General features: G+C 38.9%; 1 protein-coding gene across 7 annotated transcripts in view; it reads right to left on the reverse strand.

Moving 5' to 3' along the window:
• Positions 1 to 13,552, reverse strand: part of LOC123773049 (G-protein coupled receptor GRL101) — a 119,334-nt gene that overhangs the window by 103,586 nt on the left and 2,196 nt on the right. For 6 of the 7 annotated variants that reach the window (XM_069315260.1, XM_069315257.1, XM_069315255.1 and 3 more), the window contains exon 2: positions 13,313 to 13,536. The exons of the other annotated variant lie outside the window; for it this stretch is intronic. In XM_069315260.1, the coding sequence (XP_069171361.1) occupies positions 13,313 to 13,379 (67 nt within the window). In that variant the 5' untranslated portion in view covers positions 13,380 to 13,536. The remainder of the gene's footprint in view (positions 1 to 13,312; positions 13,537 to 13,552) is intronic. 7 annotated transcript variants of the gene reach the window in all.

Below are 13,552 nucleotides of genomic sequence, written 5' to 3' on the forward strand. Positions count from 1 at the left end.
AACCAAGAATGACCAACGTCACGTCAACTACTGAAGCTGAATGGTACAGTGTCATGTAGTTTTCACAGAGACGGAAAACCTGGACGATTACGGTGCTGAGAGGAGTATAATAATCAGAAAGACTACACACTCCTGAACAATCGTCACAAAGGACCCTTTGTAGTTCATATCACCTTCTATTCAAGAGTAATCTCTACGGGCCAGTTTTAAGTGACTGGAGATCAAATGTGTCAAGAGAGTTAAAGGTTATACAGTCAGTATGCGGAGCTCTTAGTCAGCCAGGATGTGGAGCTGTGACATTAGTAAGGTGGTGGTCAGCCAGGATGTGGAGCTGTGACAATAATCCATGTAGGAACGGTGGCAGTGTGGTGCCATCATCAGCTGAAGTTAACGCTTTAGTAACGAGTATATGCTTGGGTCATTACCCGGGGTTATTACTTACGCATGTGATTGCATGCCTTCATTATGAAGAGTTTCTTAAGCTGGAAACTTCACGTAAAAAATTTTCTTTTAGCTGAACGACGCGATGGCGGCTCTCCACAGAAGCAGCCATTGCGTTGCGTTGCCTGCAGCCATTCCCAGGCTTAGCATTTAGTTCAAGATTACTGCAGCCACAGAAGCAGCTCGCCGGTTAACCTAAAGTATATCAAACCTGACTTCCCTTGGCTGTGATAACCTACTGTATTATCTCCAGCCCAGGTGGAGAATGGTGAAGTAGGTCACCTACTTGGAAGTAGGTGACCAAGTATGCGCCTGACTCTTAGGGAAAGGGGCTCTTAACACCTTCCTTGATTCCGTGTTTTGATTGCACAAAAACAATAGCAAAATCCTCACTAGCTGTTGCTAGCTTGAGTATATCTGATTTACCGTTTTTCTATAAATGAATATGATAAAAATCCTTATTTTGTCTTTCTTTCGCCTTTTCTGTCCCAACAATTTCTATGTAAAGTAAAACCAAACTATTGACATCTTTTGAAGTCATACTGGTGCCTAATTGGATGGTAATGAATTCGACAATCTGGAGAACGAGATATGGGAACATATTGAGTAATTCATTGGTGATATGTATTCATAAAATAAAGGTTAAGACCCCCTGCTTTAAAGTGCCCGTGTAATCGTTATTTTGTGGTTCCCAACATAAACATAGTGATTATGATACTGTTGTGAACCATCACAAGACCAGGTAATAATTTAGGATTTAATCCCAAGACAAATTTGTTATAATAAAAACTTCGCTGACAACTTTACCAGTCTAAGATTTTAAAGAAAATAATAAATTTGATCTTAAAATTCTAAGTGAGAATGGTTACCATAAACTGGAATTAGATGTTTTGTATGAAAATTACCCATTATACTAGTTTTATACATGTAAACTTGCAACCTTATATTCAACTTAACTAAAAAAATAAGTTCAGAAATGAACATGGGAATATAAGGTGAGAATATAAGAACGTATAAGTTTCGCAAAGTTTATATAAGCAACCAGCAGCTGGCAGCTGCTCAAATGAACACGTCAATATACAGACAGCAGTATGTTCATTGTCTACATCAGTGTATGTTTATGCTCATGTATGCATTTTGCTAAGTTTCCATCAATCTATATTTTTATTTATATATATTCTATATCAGTCTATATTCTATGCATATTTTTTTAGGACATTGCTTGGAAGAGGGAACATAAATCCCTTTATCTGACCTTTTCCTGATTTTGTTCTGAGCACTTATTTGTTAATGGTATTCGTATACTTATAGGCTTCATTTATTTCTACTGCTGACATAGAGTATTAAAGTTTATTAACTTATCATTATAAGAACCTTAAAGAATATAGGCCAAGAGGTAGATGTAATGGAAGCCTGTGAGTACAAAAAAATATGTGAATATACATATTGCCTGTGAATATAAAAAAAAACTAATGCTCAGAAGAAAGTCAAGAAAAGTGTATGGAATGGATAATAATTGACTGGTGAAAAAGAGCATTCGTTTGGGATGAATTCCAGGAAGATGGGCTGACATGGTAAGTCTGTGTGTGGAATACAGAAATGAGTATGTTAGATACGGAAATGAGAGTGTATAAAGCACGGGACATTGTCAACAGCAGGGCTTTGTGCCGACGGGTAAAAGCAAAGTTCCAGCCCCGCTCCTGTGCCAGGTAAGTCCACTACGGGCTCAACATTGCCCGTGTTACTTTGAACGTTTTGTTCACAGTAGCTGAATCTAAAACAAAAACAACAGACGACGGGTTTGACCTAAGAGTATGTATTTACGTCGTACATATAAATTCACAAACAACACTCTCACACTTGACAGCCCCTGACATTTACATATCCTCTCTTCCACCTAATTTTCACACTCTGTTTCAAATAATTATGCTTCCAGCCTGATACATCAAGCCTCTTTACACTCTCTGATACCTGGCACCTCTTTCCTTCACCACCTGATACCACTCCTACGTCCCGTCTCCCTCTTACCTGACACCTCCTTTCCTTCCTACCACCTGACACCACGCCTGCTCACCTGACACACCACTTCCAGCAGCTGTCAGTATAATAAATCAAAGCATAGATAAGCCGGTTGATGCGACGGGTGTTACCCGGATATAATGGAATTTTAGGTACAAGCGGCCACGCTAGCTGTCAGTAATAGTGTTACCATCCACTGTTGTTACTATCATGGGAACATGGTAACACCAGTTACCTGGTATTACCATGATAGTTACCTGGTGCCTGTAGCGAGTACAAACAATATACTCACTACAATCATAATGCTCTCCTGGTGTTAACATGAATATCACCCGGTGTGCCACCACATGACGAAAGATTAGACATAAACTTGAAATCCATATTTCAAAACCGACTAAGGAAACGACGGACAAAGCTATACTTTGCAGCGGGAATGGTCAGGCGTACGGGACGGACATAGGCTGGTCGGGTCGGCCGTTAAATGCTTCTACAGATTTATTAGCAATTATAGAGACCCCATGCAATTTTCAGTCAATTGTGAAATATTTTGAGTGTTTCACCATAGAGTTTTTAGTGACGGTAATAATATATTTTCTGAGAGAAGTGGGAAGCGTGAACAAAGGGAGGGATGAAGGGCAGAACCTAGGGAATCTAGACGATGTCAAAGGGTAGATGGAGTGAAGAGTGGGGAACATAGGGGAAAAGGGTGCACGCCACACACACACACACACACAAACATATATATATATATATATCACAGGTGAGGTGGAGAGTAAGAGAAGACATCAAAGCACAGAGACCACTCACGTTGACGGATTCAATCACTGTGCTGCACTTTGCTTCATTTGCTTAGTTTGATGAGATGTTTGTCTCCTGGCCCATATCGTCCGCGGCAGGGTTATTAAGGCCACCACAATACCTTCCTGGCCAATTAGCAGTATATTTTATCCCTGGACACAGTTCGAAACTATTGCAGACTCTCAGTGTATATACACCGAGGATATATATATATATATATATATATATATATATATATATATATATATATATATATATATATATCCCTGATGTCTCGTTTTTTACTCTTGATATAACCATTATATTCCCGAATGGTTCATATGAATTTCACCCCTCGCCATATTGCGGGCCAAAATCAGTCCAATTTATTGTTTCAGCAGTGAAACAGCTGAAGATTTAATTAGAGTTTCATGAGACTCCGTATGGTGCATGATTCTATTGTATTATTATTATTACTTGTAGAGAAACATTAAGTTCAGAATATGTATTACTGAAGGAAAAGTTTCTATTGTTATTACTGTTAAATGTATTAGTCAGGTTATCTTGAGATGATTTCGAGGCTTAGCGTCCCCGCGGCCCGGTCCTCGACCAGGTCTCCTTTTTGTTACACACCCCCTGGGAAGCAACCCGTAACAGCTGTCTAACGCCCAGGTACCGATTTACTGCAAGGTAACAGGGGCATCAGGGTGAAAGAAACATTTTCCCCATTTGTCTCCGCCTCCACCGGGGATCGAACCCGATGGAGGCGGATATATACTGTGTATATATATATATGTCGTACCTAGTAGCCAGAACGTACTTCTCAGCCTACTATGCAAGGCCCGATTTGCCTAATAAGCCAAGTTTTCATGAATTAATTGCTTTTCGACTACCTAACCTACCTAACCTAACCTAACCTAACTTTTTCGGCTACCTAACCTAACCTAAGCTATAAAGATAGGTTAGGTTAGGTTAGGTAGGGTTGGTTAGGTTCGGTCATATATCTACGTTAATTTTAACTCCAATAAAAAAAATTGACCTCATAGGTAATGAAATGGGTAGCTTTATCATTTCATAAGAAAAAAATTAGAGAAAATATATTAATAAAGGAAAACTTGGCTTATTAGGCAAATCGGGCCTTGCATAGTAGGCTGAGAAGTGCGTTCTGGCTATTAGGTACGACATATATATATATATATATATATATATATATATATACAACCTGCCCTAAAAAAAAAAACTTTCGGCTGACTATAATTTTTCTCATCTGACGAACTTCCAGACCAAATTCAAGTCTCAAATCTCATCTCCTCCAAGATAATGAGTGCAACGTATTGACACAACGGTTTGTGAATTTCATAGTACAAGAACGAAGTAGAAATCAGTTAAAATACATGAATAATGAAGTAGAAATAGGTTAGATAACTCTAAGAGTCATACACACACACCGTATACCACACTAACCGGCATCCACAACGTTTGCTTCCACAGTTTGTTGACATTCACCTCTGTTCACACTCACCATTGTTCACACTTACCTTGAGCCCGTACCTTGTCAAGCACAAGACGAAGCTGGAAAAAGTCCAAAGGTATGCCACTAGACTCGTCCCAGAACTAAGAGGCATGAGTTACGAGGAAAGGCTGCGGGAAATGCACCTTACGACACTGGAAGACAGAAGAGTAAGGGGAGACATGATCACAACCTACAAAATCCTCAGAGGAATCGACCGGGTAAACAAGGATAAACTATTCAACACTGGTGGGACGCGAACAAGGGGACACAGGTGGAAACTGAGTACCCACATGAGCCACAGAGACGTTAGAAGGAACTTTTTCAGTGTCAGAGTAGTTAACGGATGTAATGCATTAGGCAGTGATGTGGTGGAGGCTGACTCCATACACAGTTTTAAATGTAGATATGATAGAGCCCAGTAGGCTCAGGAATATGTACACCAGTTGATTGACAGTTGAGAGGCGGGACCAAAGAGCCAAAGCTCAACCCCCGAAAGCACAAATAGGTGAGTACAAATAGGTGCGTACACTCAACATTATTCACACTCACCGCTTCATCACAAACACACACACACCACTTCCTTCCTACCAAAGTAATATTCTGTTCTCTGAAACGGCTTTATAATATGTGTTCCGCAGATGATTAACAAATATTTTCAAATAACATTTCTTCTCAACAAAATCGTATTTTGTAGTTTATCTCTCCTCCAGTTTGCATCCGCACAGTCAAGCTATTATCAGTGTCATTAAGTGGTATTATTCTTGTCATCAAGTGGTGTAGGCATTTTCCCGGAAAGGAGTGTGGGAAGAGGAGATTGCCAACGTTATTATGTTACGAGCACACACACGCACACACACACACACACACAGAGAGAGAGAGAGAGAGAGAGAGAGAGAGAGAGAGAGAGAGAGAGAGAGAGAGAGAGAGAGAGAGAGAGAGAGAGAGAGAGAGAGAGAGAGAGAGAGACAGACTCTTTGGATGGGACGGGGAAAAGGAATGGTGTCCAACCACTTGGACGGTCGGGAACTGAACGCCGACCTGCATGAAGGGAGACCGTCGCTCTACCGTTCATCCCTAGTGGTTAGGGGGAGGGTGGGAGAGCGCGAAAGTGGGTGGTGGAAGGAGACCAAAAAAAATAGACACAAAGAAATTAAAAAAATAATTATTTACAAATATGAGCCATAACAACACACCAAACTTCCAATATTACATTAATAACGTCAGCGCATCATAATCCTCCGGCCCACGCTTCTGAAGGAGCGTGGGTCGTGGGATTAATGAAAGCGCTCTCGACGAGAACAAAATCTTAAAAATGTATAAATCTCTCGTGGGTATTATAGGGAGGTGTTAAATTACTATTTACACAAGGAAAACGGAGGCGGGGCTGACTAATGAATTATGTAATATTTAAAGACTTGGAAAGAGACGGAACGCACCAGGGGACAACTGGCTGTATTTATAATAGCAAGAACTATTCTAAAAAGTTCTAACAGGGAAAATCTTATAAAGTGGAGATAGAAAAGCAGCTGTTGGGAGTTGGTGAGGCAGTTTGCATCATGTATTCTTGCATAAAGTCTTAGATTCACTGTTGCGGAAAGTATAACGGATACACTCTTGCATAAAGTATATATATGCCATATTTACTGAAACGTAAAGTATGTCCCTATGTTCAAAAACATGTATTCAAACACATAACTTTCACACACATCACAAAATATTTAAAAAATCAGACAATGTAATTTATTTCTTTGGAACCAATAATAAAATAATATATTTTAATGTAATTGTTTTTCATGACACTGATGATTGTTTTAATTACAACATAAAATCTCCTTCACCTCTGTGATCACAGTGAGCATCAGTAATCATAAGACCCCCACTCTTTCTACATAAATTTTACACATAATCAATATGAATTACAACAGAAGTCATGCACTGCCTCGTACCAATCTCAGTCGTTGACACAACCTTACTCCTTTCATTTTTCTTCATACCTGCTATTGTAATATTTATTCCATTCCACTTATCATTCTCACTTCTTTTTAGCTATCCCTCATATCAGACTATTCTTGTTTTAAACTTGCACCCAATCCTGCTTTTGTTCCTCATTTATTCCCATAGCATTTCACCCATTCATAAGTCCCTGCTTTGTTTTCCTGTGCGTAGGAGGCGCGGGTCCCAGAGCCCAGACCCGGCATACTCCACGGTGAGATGGCTTCGCCCTTACACATGTCATTGTATTAAAACACCCACAGCTTGAAACATGGGGCTTCAGAGCTAACATTAGCGTGCAAGGATATTTCAGTAACAATATTGAAATATTAAATTAATCAAGCGAGTTCCCACGTCAAAGAACATGTGATGGTTGAGCAAATGACATTAAATATTATATTATAGAATAATATTTTCAAATTTATCGCTAAGTGCTTCAGACAATCTCGAAAGCGTTCAAACAAGACTGTAAAACATCGAAATATTAATATTAATTTTAATAACTTTAGATGTCGAAATTTATAATTAACATTGACATAAACACAATTATATAAAATAAAGCTACACACACACACACACACACACACAAACATGGTACGCCGGTGGCTGTGTTGGTAGCACGTTGTACACGTAATCTTGTGGCCCGTGTTCGATTCCCGGCGCCCGCGAGAAATAAAAATGAACAGTTTCTTTCACCCTGATACTCCTGTTACCTAGCAGTAAATAGGTACCTGGGAGTTAGACAGCGGTTACGGGCTGCTTCCTAGGTGTGTGTGTGTGTGTGTGTGTAATTACCTAAGTGTAATTACCTAAGTGTAGTTACAGGATGAGAGCTACGCTCGTGGTGTCCCGTCTTCCCAGCACTCTTTGTCATATAACGCTTTGAAACTACTGACGGTCTTGGCCTCCACCACCTTCTCACTTAACTTGTTCCAACCGTCTACCACTCTATTTGCGAAGGTGAATTTTCTTATATTTCTTCGGCATCTGTGTTTAGCTAGTTTAAATCTATGACCTCTTGTTCTTGAAGTTCCAGGTCTTAGGAAGTCTTCCCTGTCGATTTTATCAATTCCTGTTACTATTTTGTACGTAGTGATCATATCACCTCTTTTTCTTCTGTCTTCTAGTTTTGGCATATTTAATGCTTAATAGTGTGTGTGTGTGTGTGTGTGTGTGTGTGTGTGTGTGTGTGTGTGTGTGTGTGTGTGTGTGGAACAAAAATAGTTAGTAGTTAGTAACAGTTGATTGACAGTTGAGAGGCGGACCGAAAGAGCAGAGCTCAATCCCCGCTAGCACAACTAGGTGAATACAACTAGGTGAATACACACACACACACATACGAGGAGCTGAATAAGAAATTCCAGAGGGTCTTCACATTAGAGCAAGGAGAAGTTCCAGAGATAAGAGAGGTAATAGATAACCAGGAATCACTAGAAGAGTTTGAGATTACCAGTGGGGATGTAAGGAAGCTTTTCTTAAGAGTTGGATGACAAAGGCTATATGCCCAGATGGAATCTCCCCTTGGATACTAAAGGAAGGAGGAGAAGCACTGTGCCTGCCACTCTCCATAGTGTATAACAATTCACTGGTAACATGGGAACTGCCAAAAATTTGAAAGACGGCTAATGTAGTCCCACTATACAAGAAAGGGGGATAGACAGGAGGCACTGAACTACAGGCCAGTGTCCCTAACTTGCATACCAAGCAAGCTGATGGCAAAAATTGTGCGAAAAAAGCTAGTGGAACATCTGGAGGGTAGGAACTTTGTAACACAGCATCAACAAGGACTTGATGACAAGTCCTGCCTCACATGATTAATTGAATTCTACGACCAGGCAACAAAAATCAGGCAAGAAAGAGAGGGGTGGGCAGATTGCATATTTTTGGATTGCCAGAAAGCCTTTGATACAGTGCCACACAAGAGGCTAGTGAAAAAGCTGGAGATGCAGGCAGGAGTGAAAGGGAAGGTATATGGGGGTATTATATAAGGGGGTACCTAAGCAACAGAAGACAGCGAGTCACTGTGAGGGGTGAGGTCTCAGACTCAGATATAGCAGGCGGCTAGATATCTGCGAGGCACTACACATTAAGAAGTCGACACCAGCAATCAACAGCCAATTAATGCACAACTATATTCTACCCACTTCAAGACTCCGCACCAATATAGAAGCATCAAGAAATATGGGCCAATAGGCCCTTTGCAGTTACTTCCATTCTTCCCTTTAACTTACAAAATATTATACCCATTGTTTCGTGTTCTGTCTTGTGTTGAAAGTTTGTTTTCACTTCATCCAAAACTGTTGTAACATATCACCTCACCCAAATGCAGGTATAAAAAATCGAAGATGTTTAAGCTCTGTTCAGTTATAGTTGTGTGTGTGTAAACTAAAGTCTTTGAAAATGTAATAAGTTTTACAAAACGTGCTCAAGTGTCGCGTCAGACTAGAAATAAAAATGAATTTTGGAGAATTGATTTTTCAGTTACCATCAACAGTGAAGAAAAATGTAAGAAACATTGAGAAAATTCGTGTTAGAATTAAATCTTACTTTTTCGGTCATATTTAATAATATATATATATATATATATATATATATATATATATATATATATATATATATATATATATAGATATATATATATATATATATATATATATATATATATATATATATATATATATATATATATATATATATATATATAATCACCATCTGTCCATACGTAACAGAGTTGCTTAACAACCACCCACACATACAACCCACCGTCTTTCATCAAAGTTGTGGACAACATGTGCAACCGTTTTCCTTGCCTACTTATTATTCTGCTCACATCTGTCCGTCGCCCCTGCGCTCACGCACGCACGCACGCACACACACACACACACACACACACACACACACACACACACACACACCACTGCGTCATTGTGTTTGACAATGTAATGGAGTTTGAGAGACGGCAAAATGAAAGAAACGAGACGACGGGAATTAAGGAAAATATATTAAACAAGGTTAAGATATTACCGGACAAGTTAATTGTTTTGTTCATTTGGAATGTAAACGGAATGATGGAATACACCTGTACGTGTTCAGATGAAGGGTATGAGGGCAGGAAGACTAAACATTGGCTTAACAACATATATATATATATATATATATATATATATATATATATATATATATATATATATATATATATATATATATATATATATATATATATATATATATATGTGTGTGTGTGTGTATATCACGAAAATAAACACGTGATTAAGAATGTGACAATGTCAGACCACGGAGGAAAAATGAAACAGGAAATTTCCTTAAGTACTTTCGTATATTAAATACATCTTCAGAAGGTCATTTTACAGATCGAGTGATGGGTATAAATAGGCTGGAAGGAGTGGTGAAGTAAGGTGAGGTACAATACTTGGACAACGCAGACGGCCCATTGGCCCATCAGATGCACCCAATTGGCACATCCGATGTAGCCCAATGGCCCATCTGATACAGCAGACATACAAGCATAATATATAGGATAATATGGGCCATTGGGCTACATCGGATGTGCCAATTGGGTGCATCTGATGGGCCAATGGGCCGTCTGCGTTGTCCAAGTATTGTACCTCACCTTACTTCACCACTCCTTCCTGCCTATTTATACCCATCACTTGATCTGTAAAATGACCTTCTGAAGATGTATTTAATATACGAAAGTACTTAAGGAAATTTCCTGTTTCATTTTTCCTCCGTGGTCTGACATTGTCATATATATATATATATATATATATATATATATATATATATATATATATATATATATATATATATATATATATATATATATATATATATATATATATATATATGTTGTACCTAGTAGCCAGAACGTCGTATTTGGCCTACTATGCAAGGCCTGATTTGCCTAATAAGCCAAGTTTTCCTGAATTTATTTATTTTTCAATATTTTTTTCTTAAGAAATGGTAAAGGTATTCATTTCATTATGTATGAGTTAATTTTTTTTTAAATTTGAGTTAAAACTAACGTAGATATATGACCGAACCTAACCAACCCTACCTAACCTAACCTAACCTATCTTAACCAAACCTAAACTAACACAATTAAGTCAATAATTTATGTTATTAATATAATATAATAATAATAATTCAAATAAACTAACTGGAAACTATTTATTGAAATTAATGAAAACCACTCGGCCTATTGTTTTTATCGAGATAAAGAATCTAAGCTGGTGACTCATTATCAGAATTGCTCTTACATATATGGTACACAAGGTTTAGCATGACTCGTTATTCAGATTTGTAAACCCTTCTTTTATTAGCCAGCATTGCGCATGCAACTAATGATATGTGGTATTTGGTTAATCTAGACTTCGTGAGATAGGTTTGGTATGATCTCAATCCCCAAGTGTTTTACGTTGTCCTAATCCAGGAGGGTTTCAACAGGCATATCAATTAAACCTACTTTAACAATCACAGTTATGAAATAACACTCACAATTACTTTTACCCGTTTCCTCTTTCACTCGAGGGAAGAGATGGGGTGATAAAGTGGGAGGGGACAAGAACAATGTTGACTGAAGGAGAATAATGGACAAAGAGCAGAATTATGGGAGAGTGGTGAGGATAGTGGGGAGAGTGGGTCAGGGTAGTAGTGGGGAGAGTAATGGGATTATTGGTGAAGGCAGTGGTGAGGAGACTAGTAGGGAGAATGGTGAGGAGAACAGCAGAGAGAGTGGAGGATGCGGGTTGGTGAGAGAAAAGAAGAGAAAAACAGTTCAGATGACTGGGTTCGGAGAGGACGGTAGAGTAAGTGAGAAGAGTGGATGGGAATTGTGGGTGAAAGAGAGTAGTGGAGAGAGTGGGTGACAAGTGTGCATGGGTGCGGAGTGTGGATGAGGAGTGAGCGTTAGGTGTATGGGTGAGGAACATGGTTAAAGAGAGTTAGTGAGCGAGTGGGTTAGCTTTTTTTTCCCCCATTCTCTGTTACGTCCTACCACCCTTACCCATTTCGGAAGAAAAATTACCTGACGAGAAAGGAATTTTCGTTTTATTTTCCGTGGTATATATCACTTAATCTTCAACTGACCTCACCAAGCACACTTCCTTTCCCCCCAAACTCCAAGAAACCTAATAAATGACGCTTCAACTTTCACTGAGCAAATCAAGCTTTCTACTTATACGAAGAACCATCTTAAAGCCATCTGAAAGCTCTGACATTAAAAGTGAAAGCCAGAAATTATACGTTTTCAGACACTTGGCTACGGTAATTCGAACTTTTTTTGGAATAAATATTGAATTTTTTGTTGAATCTGCGACGTTGATGGTTAACTGTACTTTGTTTTCAAACTTTTTTGACTAAACTATCTAGACTCGCCTAGCGAAAATGTCATTTGCTAGGCTACATTAAGCGCTAGGTTCGGTGGCGTTTTTATACTTTTTTTGCATTGGGAATCGTAGCAGGGAATCATTTTATGTAGCATAAACAGAGAGGGTGTAGCCTAAGCGGAGAGGATGTAGCATAAACTGAGAGGGTGTAGCCTAAGCGGAGAGGATGTAGCATAAACTGAGAGGGTGTAGCCTAAGCGGAGAGGATGTAGCATAAACTGAGAGGGTGTAGCCTAAGCGGAGAGGATGTAGCATAAACTGAGAGGGTGTAGCCTAAGCGGCGAGGGTAACTTAATCGGAGAGGGTTTGCAACGCACTCTGGCTTTAGAGGGCGCTGGCCTTAAGCTCATCTTAGCCTTAGAGGAGAAGGTGTAGCTCTCTCCTCTTATGCTAAGAGGAGTATCTTAGACTTAGCCTTAGCCAAGTGCAGTATCATGTGGCTTTGAAAAAATAAAGCGGGGTAGGTAATATTGAATAAGGTAACATTGACAACAGATCTAAATTTGTGTATAAAATTTTTACATATAAAGGAGTTACTAGCCTTGGTTAAAAGTCAAGTGGTGTTTGGTAGATGCTGGACGTTCTACTGGCTTTTATGCCGGGTAATGTCAGGCTGGAGGTTAAATTATCAATAGTCCAGATATTGAGTTTTTGTTTAGTAAGTATTAATTGTTTAAGTTTTCGTAAATTTTCCGATGAAGTGAATATAAGACATGTAATTTATACGAAGAAGTTTGAAAGAACATTTACCAAATATTAGGGTAAAATGTAATACTCGAATTATAACCCTTTTTTCCCCCTCAGTCACACTCACACACACAGACATAACATTTTTAATATGAGGCTTTAACCATTAGGCGTAATTTGATTAAATCCACTTTTGACAACAGACAGAAATGTGAAAATCACTGTTGTAAATTCCCATAGACACAAGCCGTGGGTTCATACCCTCTACTAATTTCGACTGTCGTAATGCCAGATATTAGTAAATATTCAACATATACAATGATTAAGAACAGGTCTTGCTCTAACACAAAGACCAAAGCCTAAAAATATTCCCTGTATAAACGTGTAAATCAACAAGCATGCAATCTTGAATGCATAAGATTTTTTTGAAACGCAGTTATGTCTACTAATATTGATGATGCTCGTCAATACTCACCGTAAATTGCGAAGAAGATACCGAAGAATGTAAAAACGTGACACAGAAGTCCGTTCAGTTCCTGCATTGTCTGATTTTTTTTCTTAAGCCAAGCGTTGCCTCCTCTTGTAAGTCGCTGATTGTCACCAGGTGATCTTCTGTCAAAGGCTCAGTTTGCCAATCAACCTCTGAAGGGTTATGGCCGAGACAATAGTTTACTGCCTGTCAGCAAGTATATTTTAGTCCTGTACACATATAAAG

The sequence above is a fragment of the Procambarus clarkii genome, chromosome 81 (genome assembly GCF_040958095.1).
Source record: "Procambarus clarkii isolate CNS0578487 chromosome 81, FALCON_Pclarkii_2.0, whole genome shotgun sequence".
NCBI classification, from domain to species: Eukaryota; Metazoa; Arthropoda; class Malacostraca; order Decapoda; family Cambaridae; genus Procambarus; species Procambarus clarkii.